Here is a 25,191-nt window from a genome sequence, read left to right as displayed (position 1 = left end):
TACGTAGCTGTTAAATCATATTTCTTCAAAATTCTTGCGATAGGTTCTGAAATACCGGAGATATAAGGAATAGGTACTCGACGTATTGAATCTTTGTTGTTTTGTGGAGGATTATAAGATGTAAGAAGACGTTGAATACTTTTTTCAGAAAAGCCATTGAGTTTCATGTGTTGCTGGATAGTAGAAAGTTCTTTCTGTAGATAATCAAAAGTAGAACAATTAGTTTTGGCTCTTTTGATGAGACATTTTATAATTCCTGTTTTATGACATGGATGATGGGCTGATTCTTTCAGAATATAACGACCTGTGAATGTTGGTTTCCTGTATACTGTAGTTGTAAGAATATTTGAAGATGATCGGATGAGGAGAACGTCTAAAAAAGATAACTGGTTGTTTTCTTCTAATTCCATAGTAAACTTTATGCGATGATGTAAGGAATTAATACTGTTTAAAAAGGAAGATAAAGTGTTTTTACTGTGAGGCCAAATAGCAAATATGTCATCTATATATCTTACCCAAAAAGATGGTAGAGGGAAACTAGATGTGAAGAGGACTTTTTCTAAATGTTCCAAATAAAAGTTGGCTAAAGCTGGAGAAAGAGGACTTCCCATGGCTGTTCCTTCTACTTGGCTATAAAATTTGTTTTGACATATGAAATAACCAGAATGTATAACGAAATCGAATAGTTTTATAATATCTTGAGGAAAGATGTCAGCAAGTAGTTTTAAAGTTTCCTTAAGAGGTACATTGGTGTATAAAGATTCTATATCAAAACTAACCATAAGATCTGTAGGTTGTAATGAGACATCTTTTAATTTTTCTAAGAAATCTGAGGAGTTTTTTAAAAAAGAACTCGAGTTGCCAATGTAAGATTTCAGTAATTTAGCTAGATATTTGGCTATACGGTAAGTAGGAGAATCAATGCAATCTACTATTGGACGAAGAGGATAGTCAATCTTATGGATTTTTGGAAGGCCATAAAATCTAGGAGGTCTTGCAAAATGAGTTTTAAGTCTTTCAATTGTGTCTTTATCCAAACTGATGACTTCATCAAGGAGAGAATTTAATTTCTTTAGTTGTCTGTTGGTTGGATTATAATCAATTTCTTGATATGTGGAGCGATCTCGAAGCAAAAGAGAAAGTTTTCTTCTGTAATTTACTGAGTCCATAACTACTGTTGCTTTTCCCTTGTCAGCTTTAGTGATAATGAGGTGATTATTTTTTCTCAAGGACTGTAAAGATTTCATTTCAGAAGGAGATATGTTAGAAGGAGGAAGTTTAGCCTTAAGTAGAGAAGAAGCGACTTCTAGGCGAAGAGCATTAGCTTTATCGCTGGTTAGATGATTAAGATTCCTTTCAATGTTAAGATTCCTTTCAATGTTAAGATTAAGATTCCTTTCAATTACTTTGGACAGACTGGACGCTCTCTTGAAAAAAGAATCCAAGAACATCAATCATCCATTCTTCACAATAAACCTGAAAAGTCTGGTCTGGCTCAACACGGGATTGAAACTGACCACAGCATCCTTTGGTCCAAAACGCGCCTCTTACATAGATCCCGTTATAGGTTCGAACGTTTGTTCAAGGAAAGCGTGGAGGCCTTGCTCCATCATCCCAACCTGAATCGTAATGACTGCATATCTATATCAAAAATCTGGGAAAGCCTAATCAAGATTACTCATTAATTTTTTTTTTTTTTTTTTTTTTTTTTTTTTTTTTTTAATAGCAAATTCAATCATGTTTCTACTTCAAAATATTTCGTTTCATACTTAGTGATATAACATCACGCGGCATGTTCTAATTTCAACGATCTATTGTTAGTATTCTAGCTTGTATATTTTTTAAACTGTTCTTGTAATACCACCGACGATGGTCTGCTATTTCCAGACCGAAATATTTGGTTAAATAAATATCTTTCTTGTGATTACGTGATTATATCATTCAGTCTTATGTCGCAAGTATCCTTAAAACAACAAATTCTTTGACAAATATATTCTTCCCAGAATGCAAGATCCTTCATTGTGCCTCTTGATACACAGACTGCAAACATCATATCAATAGTAGTAGTCAGGATTAGTGAAAATCCAGTGTAAGAAAGAAAATGTATCTCATTCATGTCCTAAAATATAAATACTAAAGTGGAAATGCCCTTGGTAGTTTTATACAGTAATTAAAAATAAAATGGTATATTAATAATGAAATGATGCGAGCCTGTGTAGCTCAGTGGATGTGGCGTTTGCACACCACGGCGCTTGGCCGAACGAAGAATGACTTGGTTTCGAGTCTAGTCGGCGACTAGAGGAAATTTTTCTAAGCCTTTTTTCGACCGGTTCCCGAGTTAGTCGATCTCTGGCACGGACAAGCGGGTTTTTCCTCCCGGAAACTCGGGTTTTTCGTCCCGTAAACTGAAGAAAATCGACCGTAGAACCCACATTATTTCAGACATTAAATATATTGTGTTAGGGACCACCAGGTGGCGGCACATCTGAGCCGTCTCTCTTCACTGTGTACCGATTAATTAGTGATAGCCTTGGGCCATCTATCTCTGATTGGTACCAGTGGAGATTGAACTGCCCACTCAGTCTCCAAAAGTTAGATAGGGCTAAATGGCCTCGCCTACTCCCCATATACGGGAATAAAAAGGCGTTAGCTGATTAATAATGATAAAATAACTACAATAATAAAAGTATTGTGCCCAAGTAAATGAAACAAGGATTTCCAGTATGAAAATTTTCCTCTTCTACTTCACTATTAAACTCACTTTACTTCCAGTAGAGCTATCTTTAAGACCATCTCGCCATCGAGCTCTTTATAACAACACCTTTTCATCCGAACTAAACCAAAGATGCGTAAAAAAATTACCTATCCAGAAGAGAAATCAAGTATTTTTATTTTATTTTAATTTTTATGTACCACTTACGCATTAGATTGTAATCCTAGCACTTCAGCACCATGGAGATGGGGCTACACCTCAGGTAGGCCATATACCCATGGGAAAGCTAATGCCTCAACTGAATATGCCATACTCAACTGTGTGGAAAATCCTGTGTCAAATGCTGAGGTTTTCCCCTACAAGATTTCCCATACTCAAGCTTTGCTTCATGGTGATGCAGAAACTCGACTGCAGTTTGCCCTGACGTTCTTAGCTCGAACACAGGTGGAGGATGCCTACCCGTGGAAGATCATGTAAAGTGACGAGGCACATTTCTATCTGAACAGTAGTATTAACTAGCACAACTGCTGCATTTAGACTGCGAATAACTCATGTATTCCATCAGACCCCTTTACTCACCGAAAGTCGCAGTGTGGTGTGATTTCACTGCATTCTGTATTATCAGTCAGTTCTTTTTCGAAGAACTTGGCCCAACAGGACCAGTGACCTGCACCATCTCTACTGTTATGTATCGAGAGATGCTGCACAACTTTGTTATTTCACAATACAGCAGCGAATATGGCTTGACTACCATATTCATGCACCACCTCGCATTGGATTGCCGGTATAGCGACTGTTTTGAAAACTCTTGGCAGAACCCAGAGTCTTGCATTTCCCACAGTATGGGCCCCCTCGTTCGTCTCATCTTAACCCCCTGTGAATTTTTGTTGTGGACCATCTGAAGCGTGTGGTGTGAAAAGGACATGTTCCTGATTTAGCAACGTTGAAAAACAGAAGAATGCAGCATATGTGGAAAATCATTGCAGATCTGTTGCGTTCTGCTGTAGAAAATGTCATTCACGGAATTCATTTCTCAGAACATCTGAAAGGAGGACATATTGAACCTCATCTATAAGTTATACGAACACGAAAATTGATTTGTTGGGTTTCTTCTAGCTATTACTGTTTATTTAATCCCAAATCACTCTCTTAACACACCAAATGTCCCATGGTGGCATTTCTCTACAAGATCTCAATTTTTGAGATCCGCAATAAAATCGTATTTTCTTTGGGTTGTTGTCCCGCATAACAATATGATAAACTAGTGTATGGTATTTCTTGTTTACAGTTATGAAGTTTTCAATTTTACGCTAAGTTCGAACAATATTATAATCCAAATATAAATTCATTATAAGAAATTATGTTCTAATTATTTATGCAAAGAATTTGTATAAAAAACTCATAATTGTGTGATTTTTGTTCCGTAACTTTTGACGAGAGCCTGTGTAGCTCAGTAGAAGTGGCGTTTACACTCTACAGCGCTTGACCGCACGAAGAAAGGATTTGGTGGTTCAAATCTAGTTGCCGACTAGAGGAAATTTTTCTAAGCCTTTTTTCAACCTGTTCCCGAGTTAGTCGATCTCTGGAACGGGCAAGCGGGTTTTTCCTCCCGGAAACTCGGATTTTTCGTTCCGTAAACTCAAGAAAATCGACCGTAGAACCCACATTATTTGAGACATTAAATATATTGTGTTAGGGTTAGAGACCACGAGATGGCGGCACATTTGAGCCGTCTCTCTTCACTGTGTACCGCTTAGTTTGTGATAGCCTTGGGCCATCTATCTCTGATTGGTACTAGTGGAGATTGAACTGCCCACTCAGTTTCCAAAAGTTAGATAGGGCTAAATGGCCTCGCCTACTCCCGTATACGGGAATAAAAAGGTGTTAGCTGATTTTTTTTTTTTTTAGAACTTTTGACGAATTTTATCGTCAGTCGCTAGACTTCAAATAATGTGGGGAACGATTTCTTGTGCCACCTACCCTCTGGTAAATGATGGAGTTTCAGAACGTCCCGAAGACACTAAAAATGAAAGTGCAATTTATTGTCTTTTGAATTTAGTGATTTATACTTCCAATATCAAGGAATTAATCACTTCACCACTATACATAATTTTTTTTTTTTTTCGTTTATATTACAATAATGTTCTGCCTCCGATTAAATTTTACTCCGAGATGTGTCGCGCATAGCAGTGGAATAAACAACTCGATGTCATTTGTTGCAGTTTTGTAATGAAGTTCTGAATTTAAGCGTCATGTGGCGCAGTATGTCACGAGCTTTGAAAGAGTCTCCCGATTTATATATTTTTAAAGTGGTTAATTGCGAATTAGTAAGTAGATTTTAGTTGTGTCATGTCTTATCAACTACCCTACAAGGTGATATAGCTGATAGTTGTGTGCCCCTTATAGTATCCTAACAGTGTATGAAAAAGATTAAATCCGAGTACTGCCATAATCTTCTGACCTACGTACATGGCGGGCGCTAATCTTAGGAATTGGCGATACGCTGCAAAGTAGGCGAGGAAATAGCTGTTAATAACAAGACTATTATGAGGTGCGTAAACTCTGACTGTAACAATAACTATCATTTTAACTCCGCAAAACTGAGTGAAAGTCAGTACAAGAAATTATCATAAGTCAAAAAACAGAACTGAAATGCTTTCCATGCAAAGTTCCGCAGCTCTGATACCAGTGCAGCTACGGAATCGCATTAAATTTAAAATTTTGTTTATGATGCAGTCCCTTAACTTTTTGTTATAACAGCGCATTTAAAGAAAATCATAATTCATTAGCACATTTTGAATTATTCCATTTCAAAAATCGGACTCATTCCTTCCGAACGGTCATTTCGTTAACATGGGACTGCACTGGAGATCGCAGCGGACGTATAGCTCAGTGAGAGGGCACCTCGTCTCCGTACGCAACCGGATGTTACGTCGCTGGAAGTGAAAGAAATAGAAGTTACGCATTTAACGTTAAGATGACGCATAATTCTGGTGGTGAAGGAGAATAGTGGCTCGCTAGTCGAAAAATGGTGACGACTCGATGTTCCTTTACCCATGCAGGAACTGTACGTACATATACAGGAACGGATATAAATTAAACCACCATAACATTTCTGTTAAGAAGCGTATTGGTTTCTCGTTTCGTGCTTACTACCACCACATAAAGCCTGCGAGTCAAGCTTACGTATGTTAAGGTACTGTCGCTGAAGAAAAAATGCGTCCAACCAATCGCGGACAGGGTCTAAAAATATTGGTTGCAAGGGGACAAAGGGGGCCAACTCCAACTATGAGGCTCTCCTTTCATTTTTATAAGAAATAAAATTTTTGAAAAATACATGAGTGGAAAAAAGGTACAATATTGCTAAATAAATGTACATTTTTTTAGTAATTACAGTGTACATATATTGTACGTATTACTGGCAGTATACAATAGATATTAAATGTAAATACAGAATAAAATTGAATTTTTAAATTATTATTATCCTGTTTAATTTTAAATAAATGGAGGATATTTTTAAATAGTTTGCTTGTACTAAACATTTTACACATTTACTGGTAGTTCAAAAGCATATTTCATTCAGTCCACTATATTAAGAGCAATCGTTTAAATTCACTAGATGATTGTGCGAATCTGTCAATAACTGCTTCTGCATCCAATTCATTTAACAATTCCTTTTCAATGGATAGCATGTATGATTTCAAGTTCTCCTCAGACAGTGAATTTCTTAGCCTTGTCTTTATGAACTTCAGCTTTGAAAATGTCCTCTCACATTGGATTTCAGTAACTGATAGTGTGCAAATGCAGAAGATGTCAAAGTCTTGCAGGATGACTTAGATAGATTGGAGTTCTGGGCTAAGGATGGATGTCAATTTGATGTGATAAAATGTAAGGTTATGCATTTTAGGGTGAAAAGATTAGTAGCAGTATACCACATTGGTGGAACTGTACTCCTAGAGATTGATGAGGCCAGGGACTTGGGAGTGTTGATGGATAGGGAGATGAAGTTTAGGGGGCACATTGCAAAAGTAGCTAAATCAGCTCATCAACTGACTTGGTTGTTGAAACATACCTTGACAAGCAAGTTATTGTACCTCTGTACCGAGCCTTGATAAGACCTCATCTCAACTACTGTGCCCAGATTTGGTCACCTCGGTTCCTTCTTGATGGGGAGGAGGTGGAGAGGATCCAGAGGCGAGTGACTAAGATGATAGCAGATTTATGGAATGAACCATATGAGAACAGTTGAAAGTTTATTTTTCACTTGGTTAGAGTATAATAAAATTAGTTTAATCCTTTATCCAAGTGTGAGCAAACAAAGTTTGCACCTGAAAGTATCTTCAGGACTGGGGTAAGGTGGTACAACACCAGGGCAACTCGTTGCAAAGGTGGAGCAAGCTACCAACACGCCTATCTCAGTATCTCCTATAATGCAAAACACATCTCCTTGCGGATATGTCTAATGTTATGCATTAAGGGCCACTACCCAGACTAGTTTCTACCTTTATTGTGGTCTCTTCAGTGGGAGCCAGGCCCAAGTGGAGATACCAGGCAGAAGCATTAGCAGGTCATCTCTACCTATAGGAGTTGTCAAATGGTGTGCCACCCTTTTTTAATAAACCCAGAGTAATTTATTAAAAAAGGGTGGCACACCATTTGACAACTCCTATAGGTAGAGATGACCTGCTAATGCTTCTGCCTGGTATCTCCACTTGGGCCTGGCTCCCACTGAAGAGACCTCAATAAAGGTAGAAACTAGTCTGGGTAGTGGCCCTTCCCTTAATGCATAACATTAGACATATCCGCAAGGAGATGTGTTTTGCATTATAGGAGATACTGAGATAGGCATGTTGGTAGCTTGCTCCACCTTTGCAACAAGTTGCCCTGGTACTTTTTAATTTTGCTGGGTAGAAACGGAATAAATCTTTATACAACTTTTTGTGTTATATAAAGTGTGAATTTAGTGAATGGGCAATGCAGTCCATTACTAGGTTAAATACATTTACTCAAAATTCAGCTAGAGAATCGGAGGAATTTCCTTCAACATCTATAAGCTCATCTGCTATGCTTTTCTTCTTAAGCAGCAATGCTGTTAACGAAGAGTCAATTTCCAATGTTTGATTTTCATGCATATTCAACTGTGAAATCTTGTCATTACATTTATTTACAAATTCCAATGCTTTGCTGTAAACATTATCAAATGTTCTAGTCTGTTCCTTCAACTTTGTTGTAGCTGAATCTATTAAACTCCATGCAGTAAACATCTAATCCACTCTTGTCTGTAAATAACTTGATAGTGTGACTGTAGCTTCAAATATATACAAGTAAGTAAATGCTGTCAATATTGTTTCAAACCTTAGAAGACTTTGAAATAAAACATTTGATTCTTGTTTTGTTTTTGCATCAAACTTGTCTGAATCTTTTGTCATTGATAAGCATGTCAATAGATTTACAAAAGTACTGACAGCAGCAGCATCCAAATATACTTGTTGCTGCATTGGATTTTCCCAACCATCTTGTCTCACCAATTAGCTTTAATCATTTCATTTTTTCTTGTCCTAGATGTTTTCCAATAACTTCTATCCATATGGCCATTCTCTTGTATGATGTTTTCACAAACGTTATTAAATTCTGGAGCAGATTGAAAAAAGAAACTGCTGGTGCACAACATTTTGTTGTTTATCACCAAATTCAAGACATGGGCATAGCACCATATATGAACATGTTGATCAGTCACATCAGTAATTTTACTTTGTAAACCATGATACTGGCTATGGTAGCTTGCAGCTCCATCCGTACTATCAGATAAACATTTTTTGGGATTCATTTTAAGATGCTCTAATATTTTAGTCAATAGATCAAAAAGTTCCTGTTCTGTACAATCATTACTTGGCACAACTGAAAGTAGTTGGTCACAGATAACACCTTTAAGCACATACCGAATAATAATGCTAAACTGATTGATAAATGAATTATCTTTTGTTGAATCAACTTGAATAATATTTTGCTTGAGAAACTTTCTTTTATCATATTCTCCCTAATTTGGATTAATATGTTAATAGTTGTTTTATTCAGGTGTGTAACAAGTCCACCACGACCTTTACTTTTAGCCTTTCCTTGTTGTTCTAATTGTTTGATTCATTGTGGAGACTTGTTTTGTACTGCAGAAACATGAGCTGCTATAATGAGATCATATTTTGCCATGATCCAAACCTCATTATCCAGAATGTAGGCTAATTTGTTTCTATGACATCAAATAGGAATTGCTTGCTTGCCTAACAGCTTTATGATATCTATAATCCTCATGATAATAGTCTTCTGCTTCAACACTTCTTCTTTCTTTTTAAGTAGTGAAGATGCAAAAAAAATTATCTAAGGTGCCATCATTAACCACACTGATAAATTGCTGAACATTTCTGTCATGGGTTGTTGTTGATTCATGTGAAACCAAGCTCTAGCTAATATGCCTGTAGTCACTAAAGCCATGTACAAAGGGTGATGGATTACAAGTGTTGGGAGATTCAAAGGCAAAGCAGTATGAACAATATAAGCACCCATTTTCTTTGTTATATGTTAGCCATTTTCTTGGGACTAGGTCATTCATAATTTTCCTCTCATGCAAATGAACATCAAATGGCAGATCATCAAGTGGCCAAAATGGATGTTCAGCAAAATACTGTTTCAGATTTGCTCGTGATGGATATTAGAAGATTCCAACAGTTGATCTTTCCTTTTCTTGTGTAGGTTTATAAGATATGCTTCAGAAACCAAGTCATTTATGCCTGAATGTATACCTGATTCCCTGTAACTAGTTGAAGCGATGTGTTCAGATGTTGCAACTACAGGTAGTAAAGATTCCAGAACAATGAAGCCAGAAGTAGTACTGGGCCTGTGTTTGTGAGTAAAGGTTGCTATTCTATTTGGCTTTACATTCAAAATAGCTATTTCCTGTTCTTGTAACTCATAAGTCATTGCCTCATCACCAAGAGCATTGTTTCTTGCCTCTTGATTATTTGTTGCAGAACTGTACATTGATGTGGATGGTGGTTGTGGAATTATGAAATCTGTAATAGACCTGCATTGCTTGGCTCCTTCTTGTTGCTCTTTGCGTTTCAGTGATCCAGATTTATGCTTTTTCTTTTCCATGCTGGTAGGGGTAATATTTCTGAAATTAAAACTTAAGTAAAAATAATCCACATTGTGAAAAATGAACGTTTACAATTACGCCGCAAGAACACATTAAACGAAATATACTTTATAGGTGCATCTATTATCAACAACAATTTTAACAATCACAGTCACTTTAACTGTAAATAAAAGGTATCATTATTTATTGAACTTCCATTATGCCTATATGTTATTTTTTGAGACTGCAGTTTAAATATATTTACTATCTAGTATTTTTATGCTAATTTTATACAATGAAAGAAAATACATTATATTTTAATTAAAGGGAATAGGGCCACAGTATATAAAAAATATTAATTAAATACATGCCTTTTATAAACACACAGCAAGCACGAGGTGAAGAGCTGACAAAGCACACTCAAACTGAAGCCGAAGCAATGAAATATATTTGCTGTCTTTTCAATGTATGCAATAGCTCACTACAAAGTTGACTCTGGCTGCATGTCACAATCCTAGGCTGGGATTCCGAGCTAAGCTTCATTGCACAATCGCAGTATTAAAGATCTGAGCTTATGTAACGAAATTTTGTCATGTTGTACCATCATTTTTGTATTTTGGCTTAAGCCAATAAGAATACAATTTTGCCAGCTAAATCCTAAATTGCAGCCCATCCTCCTTCGTTCGTTCAGTATCCAGGTAGATACCTAATAGGGTACACCATGAGAAGGTGAGGATTGGACATTAGGTCAGAAGCCCTGGTCGATTCTCCACATTCATTTAAAGGCTATGTAGAGGTCTCCTCTCAGTTATACAGCTTTGACCCTTAATCACCCCTTATGTAATCATGTAAATTTTTCATGTAGTACTATCATATTCTGTACACCCCTTGAGGGTACATGGTAGGAATTTGATGATGATGCTTATATAATGTATGCATCGGCCTCACATAACCCGAATCAGAATTATTTTTTCAGTTATCTATTATATTCTTAAATATAAAGTATCCTTGAAAAATGATTTTATTATTTTTTATTAAAATAGCAATACAATGTAAATTTTAGTGCATGCAGTAATAATAATAATGGAACTTCTATTATATTTTTCAAGCTACTAAAAGGTCATCATGTTTAAGGGGGCCCACTTGCCATCAGGCTAGCTGACACATTAGCTAGTCCACCACTGTGGACTTTCCCTCTTTCCTTTCCAAACATTCCTCGACTTCTTATCATTCCATAATATTTTGCAAAATTACCAATTCACTAATCTCTTACCTCAAACAAAATAGGAACGAAAAATAAAACAAAAATGCAATTTTGAACAGAATTACAGTTGATTTTCTGTAATTCTGTTCTTATATTATAGAGTACTATGAATGAACAAAAGTTATGCGACAAAGTTCCAGTAGTTATTTTAGACCACAATGGAATGTTGACTTTTTTTTCTCTCAGGGAAGCAACACCCACAAACATTCTCATCCTCTTATAATTAAAAACGTGATTTTTCTGTCTTGTGTGTTTCTTTTGATGAAAACATTTGCATTGACTGCATCATTCATTTGTGTTTGCCCAAAAGGATGTCAATTCACAAAACAAACAAGTGGACGTACTGTAAAAACCTAAGCATGCCACATTTGACTTTCACCAAAATATCAATTTCCTCTTTTGTTTATACTAAACTCAAAATACTAACAACCAGATTGCCAAAATATTCAGAAACGTGTTTTCAAAGGACCAGATGCATGAAACTTGCAGTGTGTCCAGATGAAAGTTTTGCTTTCTGGTCACTTTCAAAGGTGTGATGGTCTTGACTTTTGTCAATCCTCCTTGTGCCGTTTTGCATTCAAATAGTGTAATTTGGACAGACTACATTCTTGTGGCTTCTGTGTTTCGCCTAGTTGGCGAATCACAGAATTCATTGGCGATCTTGTTAAATGTGCTACTAACATTCACACAATACCCTACTTTGAGATTTTTTAGATACTTTGCTCCAAATTTGTTTGTAGTAACAGAATTGTAATCCGACATGCTACCTGCTGCTGCTTCTAAACATGAAGTACGTAAATTGATAAAATTTATAAATATTCATATCACTCTAAAATAGATATTTGAGAGAGAGATTGTATTTCATTGCAACAAAGACAAAAAAAACCACCATTGGACAAAGATTTCATTACATAGAAGTATGAAGAGTTTCTGGTAAAACTCTTCATACAAATGTCGGAACTAATGATTCATGCTTGAATCCTCATTACATTTTACAATCACATAGATACCCTCTACATACCAAATTGTATCTCTCTACAAGGAAATCAAAAGAAATCCAAATAGACAATCCCATTAACAAAAGAATGGCTGTTCATGCTACCTGCAACTGTAAATCACAATCTCTCGCGTGGTATTAACTGACGTACAACCAACTGAATAAAGTAGTATTTCTTATGAAATTCACTTCCAGTTTCAAAAGCCCTCTTTTAATTTCTGTCATTTCAGAGTTTTCGTGTCAATTCAAATATCTACATACTTGAGGCTATTATTACTGTTCTTCCTGATATCCTCTACTTCCGCTTATTATTTGTTCTTGTTTCTCACCATTTAGATTATTAATTTTTCATGACACCTTTGTGAAACTAAATGCAGAGTTGATGTCTTCCTTCTCTTTTCGAAGAGCGATAACATTCTGTGTTATTGTGCATTAAAAGTTTTAACATTTCATTTACTAAATATAGTTTTAATTTAACATTAATAAAGCACCTCGTTTGTCTTTACAGGTTGTGAATGCATTTACTGCCATGAGTTAATCAGTCTACTAATACGGTAACAACAAGCGGATAAGTATTAATATTTGAAAATTCCTAATTTATGTGAAACATTTCGTGCTGCTTATTGAGATAATGTCTCTCAGCTTTTAAGAGATAGTAGTATCGTTTACATAATGGAAAATCCTCAAAATGAGAATGAAATTGGGGATTCAGATTCGAAACATAATGAGCTCTCTTGTTGACAGTGAAGAATGTCAATCGCATTCTCAGAATGATAACGAGAAAATGCATTTTGCATGCGAGTCATGCAAGACGCAAATTGAATATTGGATTAACCTTATCCGACATCAGAAAACGTGCCATAATCACTTGAATAAAAAATGTTCGTGTAGAGTGGGCCATGAAGCCTTTAAGCAATCAGATCTACTTAAAAGTCTCGGGACGATTCATAACATTGAAATACCAACAGTCAACCACAAACATTGGTAAACAATCATGTGACAGATGGGAAAAACTATTCAACTCTTAACGAGTTGAATTAAAAACTATTCAACCATTGAAAAGACACCAAAAGTGTCAGTCTATTCAGGAAACACCTGCTTTTGATATCTTCGACAAAACGATATATCGCATGGATCATCTTCAAAGGCATAAAGAAGTGTACTTGAAAGAAGAAGAAAAACAATTTTTGTGTACGACATGCCAGAAAAAATTCTTTGATACAGCAAGTCTTAAACTGCATCTGAAAACACACTCCAATGAGAAACCGTTTCAATGTGAAATTTGTAAGAAGTCCTTTTCACGCTCGCATAATCTGAAATGTCACATGGATAGGATTCACAGCAGGGAAAAACTCATTCTGGGCGAAATATGCGATGAAACAGTTACTTTTCGTCAAGCTCTGAAAGGCCACTTAGCTAATGTCCACTTGAAAAAGAAACGTTTCGCTTGTGAAATATGTGATAAAGCCTTTTATGAAAAAGGAAAGCTTTTGTTTCACACCAGAACGGTTCACGAAAAAGAGAAGCCTTTTGAGTGTGAAATTTGTAGGAAATCATATGTCTATAGAAAAAGCCTTGTGATTCATCTCAGATCTCACACTAAAGAAAAACCTTTCACTTGTCACGTGTGTAGCTGCATGTATTCAACTCTACGCTCCCTTAAAAGGCACCAAAAATATCACCAACTGACTGAAGAAAAATATTTTACGTGCAAAATATGTGGCAAGCAATTTTCTGAATCGGGCTATCTTAAAAGACACATGAAAAGGCACACCACAGATTATTCGTTTGCATGCGAAATTTGTCCCAAGAAATTCATCGACTCGTCTCACCTGAAAAGACACGAAAGAGTTCACACTGGAGAGAAACCTTTTCCATGTGAAATTTGCAAAAAGAGATTTTCAGACGGTTCGGGTCTGAAAAGACATCATCTAAGAGTGCATACTGATGAGAAACCTTTCACTTGTCACTTGTGTAGCTGTACGTTTTCTACTCTGCGCTTCATGAAAAGGCACCAAAAACGCCACAATCCAGCCGAACACAAACTTTTTTCATGTAAAATATGTGGCAAACAATTTTCTGAATTAGGCTATCTTAACCAACACATGAAAAGGCACACCACAGTTTGCTCCTTTGAATGCAAAATCTGTCACAAGAAATTCTTCGACTCGTATGACCTGAAAAGTCACGAAAGAGTTCACACCAGAGAAAAACCTTTTCCATGTGAAATTTGCAACAAGAGGTTTTCAGCCAGTTCGAGCTTGAAAAGACATCTAAGAGTGCATACTAATGAGAAACCCTTCACTTGTCCCGTATGCGGGAAAACATTCTCGCGAAAGGAATGTCTGATGACCCACTCAAGAATTCAACACAGCTGATGAGTGGTGGGTGGATGAATGTGTGTGTCCTTGTCACATATGTACAATATATGCACAACTTAAAAATATTCCTTGTGGATGGGCTTTATTATTATGGTATTTTTCATGTGAAATATGCATTACATTAGGTAGAAGCACTTTTTTTCAGTTCTGGGTTGGGTTTTAAAACAAGGATTCTTACAAGGACCTACCGAAAAGTAATCAAAACAGTGACTCTCTAAAGTCGTTAAAATACTGGTCAAAGTGTTTTCTTGTTTCACAGAAAGTTGATGACTTGCAGAACGCGGTTTGGCGCCACAGGTTGATAAAGATCCAGTCTCAAGAGCAGCTGCTGATATGAGCAGGGTTGTCCCACACTCCTTCAAGCTTTCACAGTTTTGCATAACTTTTGCTATTTCCTTCTAAGCAAAATACTCATTGAAGGCATGAATACACTGCTTCCATGATCCGACCCCATCTAGTCTTCTTTATGATGTGGCTTCGCACTTTACCAATGGAAGAATCCTATGCAGAAAACTTTTAAAATGTGTGAAGAACATTGTTTGTCATGCGTATTAACAGCCAGTTGTAAAACATTTCGTTATCTATTTTTAGTTTTCTCCTGTGGAAACTCCAGTGAATTTTCCTAACACGACTGACATCCTCCAGTTTTCTTTTAATATCGAGTGTAATTACCATTCACTATACTGCAATACTTTTTTTTCCCTCCGAAATCAGGAGACTTAGATTTTTTTCGAACTTTAACTACCATGAGATTTGACCTTTTTATTGGCCTCCATGTTTTCCTTGAAGACGAGAATTTTTATATAATCAACATAGAATCTCTTGGACGAAGATCGATTCCTGCTATTCACTGCGTCTTCTTTATTAAGTTTCATGGACGGTTTTATGTGTATCCCACCCTCGTCTTATGAAGATCAAATTTGAAAATTATTTTTCAAAATTAAACCACAGTAGAAAAATTTGCTGTGCAAGTGTGTAACACATTGTGACCTATCGACTCAATATCTTTTGGGTGCAACGTGATTTAGATTTTCTCATCATAAACATCAATGTGAGGATCTTTAGATGAGAATTTTTCGGATTAACAAACTTTTAGTTAATTAAATTTATTATTATTATTTGTTTGGAAGGAAAGACATCACATCTACCTAACCAGGTTCAATCCTATTTGTAGAAATGCAGCAGAAATTCGAGGAAGCGTTGGTCGTTGTTGTAATTGACATCATCGAGGTATTTCGTGAGATTCAACACAATATTTTGCAGTAAGTTCGAATATTTTGGTTATTCTGTAATTCTTGACAATCGACTGTGAGTTCCAATCTTTTTTAGAGTAGATTACAGAACATCAAGCATCATTTCAGTGATGTCGCTGCACTTATTTAGCTCTGCAGATCACCTAATGGAATGAAACAAAAATGCCCTGTTATACAGTGAGAAGAAAAGGTGTTTATGCGTGTCATTAGAACCTCTCAGCTTAATCTATCTACCTGATGACAGAATGTACGAAGCCGTGATATAATCAATTAAAAAATGCAATATTCAGAAAGTTCAGAGGACAATGTGCGAGAAATTTTCATGAAGTCAATAATCGCATTTGCGATACATTTTTACGAAGTTCGAAGAGAAATAACTTCGTGTTGAAATTAGCATTCTGCATTCCTTCCTCGGATGTTAAGAAAGAAAAAAAAGCTACCTGTGCTTTAATCCATAACACCGAAAAAAAAAACTCCCTTTTTTTTTTAAATTGGATTTTTTGAATTTCCTATGAATTTCACTTCCCTGCTGATAACTGAACTTTCTCAAGATTATAATTTTAGTTTCTTAATTCTCTAGAGCAGGAATCGCCAAACCTGTCCCTCACAGTTTAAAAATTATTCGAGAGTCATAAATATATTTTTACAAATAAGAAAAATTTAAAGTCATATTATAGTAAATTTATAGTAATATATAACAAGTTATAATATTAATTATATCTTTATTAATGAAGAAAAAAATTACTCTCATTGGTTTTAATCGGTGTGAGCAGTGAGCTTGCATTTCCTTAGAAAGTTTCTGTATGTCGGTTTATAAGTCGTTTTTAATTTAAGGCACGATTCCAAGTTGGAATCGGTAATTTGGCTCCTCAATTTACATTTAATGAAATTCATGTTGGAAAACGATTGCTCACATAAATATGTAGACCCGAAGATACTGAGAACACCAAATGCAAATTTTTTAAACTCATGATATGAGTCCGGAAGACTATTCCAAGTGTTGAAAATCATCGAGTCTGCCTTCTGTTGTTCTTTTATAGCAGTCTGCTTGCTCTGTGAAATCAGACTTCATTTTTTTTTTCCAGTTCTATTTCAGTACCAAGACATACAAATTTGGAGCTTTGCAACGAAGTTTTGCAAGACCTATAAAAAATGAAATCAGCATCATGTGAATAAAATATTTTAAAAATTTTATAAATTAAACTATGATATTTTCATTTTTAATTTTACTTCAGAGCCACATGCACATACCCAGAGATCCGCTGCGGCTCGTGAGCCGCAGTTTCCCGACCCCTGCTCTAGAGAATTTAACAATAGTCTTGAGGAGGCTATTAGTCTGGTTATGCAATTTTCATGTTGGGTCATCAAAAAATTCTGTCATTTTGCAATAATATTCTTCGCTATGTAGTACAGGGGCAGGGAACCTTTTTAGTTTCAAGGGCGAAAATTGCTACTTTAAAAACTTCCGCGGGCGACTGGTAAATTTTAACTCGTATATAGTGTATGTAGTGTGCAATATATATCTTACCAAACGTATGACGATCATATTATATGTAATATAGCTATTTTTGGTTTTGTATATTTAATTATTTAAATTTAAATTATTATAAAATTTTATTTACATGTACATACGAGTACATCAGCAAAGGGGCGAATTGAAATAGACTCGCGAGCGAAATTTCGCCCGCAGACGAATAGTTCCCCACCCCTGATGTAGTATAACTGAAGCATTTCCTTTGTCAGCAGGAAAGATTGTTTTCATTTTTAAAATTGTTTTAATGCTCGTAGTTCTGCTTCAGTAACATTATTTTGGATGACTTTACTTGCTTGATAGCGAAGGTGAATTCTACTTGCATTAACTTAGCTTCCTGAGGTGTATGGAAAGAAGCAGCTTTTTCAATTTTGGATAATAAAAGTTCTATAGGAATACTACGAAGGGAATTGAAAGTTAAATCGCTTTCTGAAAATATATGTTTGAAAGATGGAAACCAGACTTTTTGATTATGATCTTGTTGAGAGGAAGATGATCCTTTGATTTAGATAACTTCTCTTGTTCCACTTTCGAAGCATCAAAATTTCTAATTAATTTCAATTTATTTCTGTTCTGGATGTTAGTGGTTGAGAGGTAAGCATATTCTTAATGCTTTGTCATAAGTCCAGTGTAAGAAAGAAAATGTATCTCATTAATGTCCTAACATATAAATACTAAAGTGGAAATGCCCTCGGTAGTGTTATACAGTAATTGAAACTAAAAACGGTATATTAATAATAATAAAATAACTACGATAATAAAAGTATTGTGTCTAAGTAAATGAATCAAGGATTTCCAGTCAGAAAATATTCTTCTACTTCACTGTGAAACCCATTTTACTTGCAGTGCAGCTGTTTATAGGAACCATCTTGCCATCAAATTTTTTAATACGACACCTTTTCATCCGAACTAAACCAAAGTGCGTAATCAAACAACCTATTTGGAAGAGAAATCAAACAGTAGTTTCATTTTATTTTAATTTTTATGTACCACCTACCCACTAGAATGTAACCGTAACACTTCAGCATCGTGGGTATGTGGCCTAGTGTAGGCCACGGGAACGCTAATGCTGCGCTTCCAGCGATTGAACTATTGAAGAAAAGGTTCATTGACAATAAAAAAAATCTTGGAAAAATGACTTAGCGATTTGAAAATAGCAGATCTTTAGCAGTGCAGGCAGTACGAGGGTGCCAACAGGTTATTCCTCAATAAGTTTACGAAATTGCGACTGCTGTCGTGGAGCACGGAATGAATATTGCAAACTAATCTGGCAACTGGGGCAATATCAAGGCAACTGAACATGCCATGCTCAACTGTGTCGAAAATCCTGCGTCAAATGCTGAAGCTTTTCTCCTAGAACAGTGGTGGCGAACCTTTTTATGTGCGCTTGCCAAAAATTTACCAATCGATTTGCTGACGTGCCAGGCAGTTTTTAATAGGGAGAAATATTAATAGAAAATTAATTTTAGCCAATTTTATTTATTTATAACATATACTAGGGGTTCTGGCGCCTCCCCCCCCCCCTCCCCGAGTTCTGGGCTGGTAAGGCGGAGACAAAAAACGTGACATAAAAACGTTTCAAAGTTTGGCATATCTTTTTATATAGAGAGAGCAGATATTTATTTATAATATTTATTTATATATAAATTTATAATATTATTCAGTGTAAAATTGATTATTGTATTATTAAACTGATTTTCTTTATGTTGGTTTGAAAAAAACAAACAAAAAAGAAACAGTAATTAGAAAAATATTTATGCATTGTAACTCACCAATGAAATTAGCTGAGCAAGGGAAGCAGCAGAAGGATGTCAACTTGTTGGCGAGACACCATATTAAAATTTAGAAACATGTTCACATTGAGGCGAGGCCACAGTAACTCGCTCCCTGCGGTTAACAGCACGCCCTCCCCGACAGCCATTATACCGCAGATGCAAGAAAAACGAGTTTTATTGTATCCCTGATTAAGGTACAGAGGCTTTGCAGTCTGTGTAATATATTTCTCAGCAGATAGTGCAATTAGAGACAACCGTAATGAAAACATTGCTTACTAATGAATCATATGTCCCCTCTCACAGAAACTATGCTGTATAGACTCAAGCAAAACCATATGTGGCACTGGAAACAGTATCTAACTAAAACTTTTGTCCAAATTTTCAATTATTACATGAAATAAGTGTTTTATTTGAAATTCTTGATGTCATTATGACAGATCACAGAGGCTAACTTAAAATAAAATTCTACCATGAATTGAAATATGCCATATAATGCATGTGTGAATTCCTGTGCCTGCCCAAAAGAGAGCAGCTGTCTTCATAGCTGCTCTCTGGTGTAAAACAAAATTTAACTTGTACGTATTGTAGCAATAAAAAATAAAAAAAAAGGTTGAATAATTTATAAGCGTATAAAAAGGATATCACCTGTAAATCGTTCACGTGCTAGCAAAATTCTCGAACATGCCACAGATTCGCCAACTAGGATATAGATTTCTCATACTCAAGCAATGCTTCATGATGATGATGCAGAAACTCAACTGCAATTTGCCCTGACGTTCTTAGTTCGAATGGAGGTGGATGATGCATAGCCATGGAAGATCATGTGAAGTGATGAGGCACATTTTTATCTGAACGGTAGTATTAACTCATACAACTGCCGCATTTAGACTGTGAATAACCCTCATGTATTCCATCAGACTCCTTTACACTCACCAAAAGTTGCAGTGTGGTGTGATTTCACTGCATTCTGTATTATCAGTCAGTTCTTTTTCGAAGAACTTGGCCCAACAGGACCAGTGACTTGCACCATCTCTACTGTTATGTATCGAGAGATGCTGCACAACTTTGTTGTTTCGCAATACAGCAGCGAATATGGCTTGACTCTACCATATTCACCACCTCACATTGAATTGCCGGTATAGCGACTGTTTTGAAAACTCTTGACAGAACCCAGAGTGATTAGTCGTGCATTTCCAACAGTATGGCCACCTCTTTCGTCTCATCTCAACCCCCTGTGAATTTTTGTTGTGGACCATCTGAAGCGCGTGGTGTGTGAAGGACATGTTCATGATTTAGCAACGTTGAAAGACGGAAAAATGCAGCATGTGAGTAAAATCAATGCAGATCTGTTGCGTTCTGCTGTAGAAATGTCATTCACGGAATTCATTTCTCAGAACATCTGAAAGGAGGACATATTGAACCTCACCTATAAGTTAACACAAAAATTGATTTGTTGTGTCTCTTCTATCCATTGCTGTTTAGTTAATCCCAAACCACTCTCTTATAACACCAAATGTCTCACAGTGGCAGAATTTTTGTACTGTTTTTCGCTACAAGGACCTGAACCTCTACTCTCATTATGGCCATCCTGTACATTTTGGTGTTTCCAGTCTTTTGCATGCCTGTTCCTGACCTTGTACGCCAGGGCCGCCGAGACGGGGTGAGATCTGAGACTTGTCACGGGCCCAGCATGCATCGAAAAGGGCCCGACGTGTCACACAACTGTTTATAATGCATGGTTTTAATTCTCGTAATAATACAACAATGATAAGGGATAATGGCATGTCGAGAATGATACTGTGTTTTGTTTTAGACAGATGGCTACGCTCTTTAGCTCGCTGTGAGCGTCCGGAAGACAGTGTTTCTCTCAGCGCGGATCGCTGTAGTTTTATATAGCGGGTGATGACGTCAATAGGCGTTCGTGCAAGGTTGTTGCAGTTGGCTGTGCTAGCTAGTAATTGCATTCACAGTAATGTTCCCTGCTAGAACGCTTTGTTCTTGTTATTATTTTGATAGACGAAGGTTTTGTGATTGTTTGTAAAGTGCAACTGTATAACGTAGGCTGTGCACTAAAAAATAAAAGTGAGCATTCTTATTAATTTGATTTTTTAATTATTAAAATTGTATTTTAAATAATAAAAATTTGACCAACAGAAATGTATCATCATAAATCTGGAAATCAAAAATGAAAGGAGAAACTTATGGTCTGGACCCCACTTTTTTAAGTGGGGCCCGAAAATTTCTCTCGGCAGCCATGCTGTGCACCGAATAAATTAAACCCGTGTGTGCTATGATTTGTAGGCGAAACACCTTCTATGGCAGCCAATATATTCAAAGCTGGTTGATATAACCATCACCTTGCGAATAAGTAGAGGCCTCAGTTGCTTGAAATTCACAGTTCTTTAATTGGTGTTAATTTTTGGAATTTTTTGAAAAATATTTTGATCATTTATACTGCTAACTAGCGACTTATTCCTGCCCCCAAGTCTACCACTTAAAAAAAAATTAGACTTCTTTCAGACATGAACTCCTCTTTACAAACAGAATTTCTTTATTGAAATAAAATACTCTAGTTGTTTCTAAATATGGTTATGATTGAATTGTAAATATTGAACTTATAGAAATAAATGAATCTGGAAAATTTCCCTCCTTTTTTTAAAATCATTTGTAGATGTCCTTTATACTTTATATCAACATTTACAAATTTGACTTAGCTGGGATTTTTTTTGTTTTGTTTTGTTTTAGTATAATATTTTGCGGCCCATCAGGTAAACATTTTTATCACGAATGCGTGGAAATATTGATTAATTAAATGAGTGGATTGTAACATCAGTAAAGTTTAATATGCTTAACCCCCACCCCTCCCCTGATTGTGTGTATTTTTTGTGGTGAATGAGCATGTTATTAAACTTGGATGAACAACGGATATTCATTTATGCCCAAGTTTTATTTTTTGTCACTTGCAGCTTGATTTTTCTCTCTTAACAGCTTAAATTCCAAAATTTGAATTTTTATATTTTCCGAGAACCAGGCCGCTATCGATTCATAAGATTTTTACAATGCATTTAACACGGGTTTCTTCATAGATGAAAGAACACAATATATATATATATATATATATATATATATATACAGTGTGTTCGGGATAAATTTGACAGTTTCGTAAGGAAAAAGAAAATCTTCTTTGTATCTATTAAATTTAATGAATTGACAAAAAAACATTACAGGCAGAGTTAATTACAATACTATCAACAAGATTTACTCAAAATAACCACCATTAGCATCGATCACAGCTTCAATTCTGCTTCGCAACCTCGAACAAGCTGATGCTACAGTCTCCCTGGGAAGGGCCGCAAAAACTGTTTTAATTTTATCCATTAACTGGGCTTTTGTATTACTGGAAGTGCGATTGGTGTCTTTTTCAACTGCGCCCCATACAAAATAATCCATGGGGTTAAGGTCTGGGGAGTTTGGAGGCCAAACATTTGGACTGGTGAAGTCGTAGAAATTTTCAGACAACCATTTTTGACTTTTCCCAGAGGTGTGGCAAGGGGCCGAATCCTGCTGCCATACATACGGCCTACCATTGGCTACCCTTGTTATCCAGGGCTTGACTACAGTTAGCAACTCCACGAACAAAGCCCGAATTCCAATGCCAGGGTTCTTCAACACCTGTTCCTGCAGATTTGCGAGGAATTCTGCTGTACGAACGCAATCAGATCGTCTGCTAGGGATCTTTCTTCTTGCTACATCCTCGTAGTCACCATTGCAAGTCTCTAGTTCATGCCTGATTGTTTTTACTGTATTCAGGGAGCATTGGGCAGCAGTCGTAATATCCTTATTTTGATGGCGGGCACGAATCATCATGATACAAGTTATTCTCTTCCATGATTCAGGTGGGTTCCAGCTATCCATCCTTTCTGACATCTTGTATATGAATGAAGAAGGGTCCAAACTTTTAAATGAAGAGAAGTGTGTGTTAATACATGTAACTTACGGAAAAATATAATTAATTATAAATATGTCAAATTTATCCCGAACACCCTGTATATATATACACATACATACACACACACACACACGTCCACTCACAATACATTCTTCCTCATTTTGTGCATAGGGATTTTCCTCTTAAAGGAGAATTATCGTTGAAGATAGTACAAAACACCAAAACAGTTGCTTTGTTGGGTTCGGAAGACCATTGAATGATTATGAGCGTCTTCAACAACTTCATAGAATATCTTGTCACCTTGATATTTATTTTCTATCTTCTTACCAGTCTTCCCGTGACTTTTGTTTAGCTACATTTACACGATGTTTAGCTTTCTTACATTTGTCTCTATATTCTCTAAGAGCACAAGCTGACTTATTTGTCAGGAACTTTTGATATGCCTTCTTCTTTTCCTTCACTGCCTCTTTAACTTCCTGTGTCCACCATGGAGTTTTGATTTTTCTATCCTTGCAAATAACCTCATCACATGCATCTCTGGCTGATTCTATCAGGTGTTTTCTTCAAGGTTTGCCATTTAATCTCCAAGGTTTGGTTCCTGTTCTCAAACTTTATTTTTTCTTCAACAATCTTTGTGTATTTTAGTCTACAGTTCACATCTGAGAGCTGCTCAACTTTTATTATCTTTAAAACTTTCTTACATGTTCTTTTCAATATGAAATTCAGTTTTATTCTGTTTAAGACTAAATAGTGATCGCTTCCAATTTCAAATCCTCTGTACACTCTGGTGTCCTGCACCAGGGAGAAAACATCACTATCAACAATAACATAGTCAATGAGACTTTTCTTATTCCTAGCCTCTTCTCTCCATGTGAATTTGTGCACATTTTTATGTTGGAACATGGTGTTAGTAATAACCAGTCCATGTCCTGAGCAGAAATCCAACAGGTATTTGCCATTATTATTAGCTTTGCTCTTTTCTCCAAATTTTCCCAAAATATTTTTGTGTCTTGATAATTATTTCCTATTCTGCTGTTTAGATCCCCAACAAGGACGAACGTTCTTCTTTATTGTGTCAGTTGCTTTCTCTTCTTCTTTCACTACGTGTTATTCCCGCTTCCTATGCAGGGTCCGCGTGTTACTTAGATGCGATTTCTTGTCAGTGCTACTCCCAACCGACCTGTCGCCTGGTCTGCCGCTGGGGAGGGGATATATTTTTGACTGTGAAGGCGTATGTTCACGGGGCCGGTTTGCCTGCTTGCGGGATGAAAAACGCCAGATAAACTGGCGGAAAAAACCCTACTGCCCGTGCCCAAGACCGGCTAACTTGGCTATGCCTAAGGAAGATTCCTCACGTCTACAACGGGAATCAAACCTGGGACACTCCTTCCCTAGGCATATGGTCGCGAAGCGCAAAGCCACTAGGCTAACCGTGCGGACTGTCAGTTGCTTTCTCTAAAGCCTTAAAAAAAATTCCTCCACTTCTACCTTAGTAGAACCTTCTGTGGGACCATAGGCACAAATAAGTCTCAATGTCCAGTTCCCTATTCTCATATTTGCCCACATTACTTTACTCGAGACTGCCTGCCATTCAAGAAGATTAGGCCTCGTATTTTGTGTTGAATACTATGGCTACTCCTTTTCCTTGATTGTCATTGTCTGAATATAACATTTTGTATTTATTGCTTAGAAAGATCTCGCCTTTCTTGTTTCCGTCACCCCTATTATGTCGATCTGGTACTTATCTAATTCCTCAGCTAGCTCCATTTCTTTGCCATTCAGGCTTCTTATGTTGGTAGAACCGATCTTCAACTCCTAAGGCCCTTTTGACTATCTGTTTATATCTTGGTCTTCCTCTTGGAGAATGGAAGACCAAGATCTAGGTTTTTTTTTTCCTGGCATCCTGGAAAAAAAAGAGCAACAGGACAACATGTATAACTGATTACTGCTATACTCCAAGGGGTATAAGGAACGATGAAGATCACATGCATTGGCAAATGAGCATCATTATTACAAGTCAAGTAAATATTATGAGGAATATTGACTATGGGGACATAGATTGGAATGAAGAATGATCACAGGCAGGAAAAGAAATCCTAAAGAGTTCTTTTGCTATGCAGTAAGTAAAAAAAGAAATGGCAATGGAAAGAAATGAAATTTACACAGCTAGTGAGAGTAAATTACCTGGGGCAGCATGTACGG

The 25,191-nt window shown here is 36.4% G+C and overlaps 1 protein-coding gene across 2 annotated transcripts; it reads left to right on the top strand.

Moving 5' to 3' along the window:
- Positions 1–5,013: 5,013 nt before the first annotated feature.
- On the top strand, positions 5,014–21,658 carry LOC150093428 (uncharacterized). Of its 2 annotated transcripts, none has more exons than XM_090413713.1 (2): positions 5,014–5,040; positions 12,609–21,658. In XM_090413713.1, the coding sequence occupies exon 2, from the start codon at positions 13,231–13,233 to the stop codon at positions 14,476–14,478; it is 1,248 nt and encodes a 415-aa protein (XP_090269839.1). In that variant the 5' UTR covers positions 5,014–5,040; positions 12,609–13,230; the 3' UTR covers positions 14,479–21,658. The 2 variants fall into 2 exon arrangements, with proteins under 2 accessions (XP_090269839.1, XP_090269838.1); XM_090413712.1 differs by lacking the exon at positions 5,014–5,040 and adding an exon at positions 5,185–6,065.
- The last annotated feature ends 3,533 nt before the right edge of the window (positions 21,659–25,191 follow it).

The sequence above is a fragment of the Typopeltis vanoorti genome, chromosome 24 (genome assembly GCF_054136105.1).
Source record: "Typopeltis vanoorti isolate ZY-2024b chromosome 24, IOZ_Tvanoo_1.0, whole genome shotgun sequence".
In the NCBI taxonomy this organism is placed as follows: domain Eukaryota; kingdom Metazoa; phylum Arthropoda; class Arachnida; order Uropygi; family Thelyphonidae; genus Typopeltis; species Typopeltis vanoorti.
This window is presented reverse-complemented; position numbering and strand designations above follow the sequence as displayed.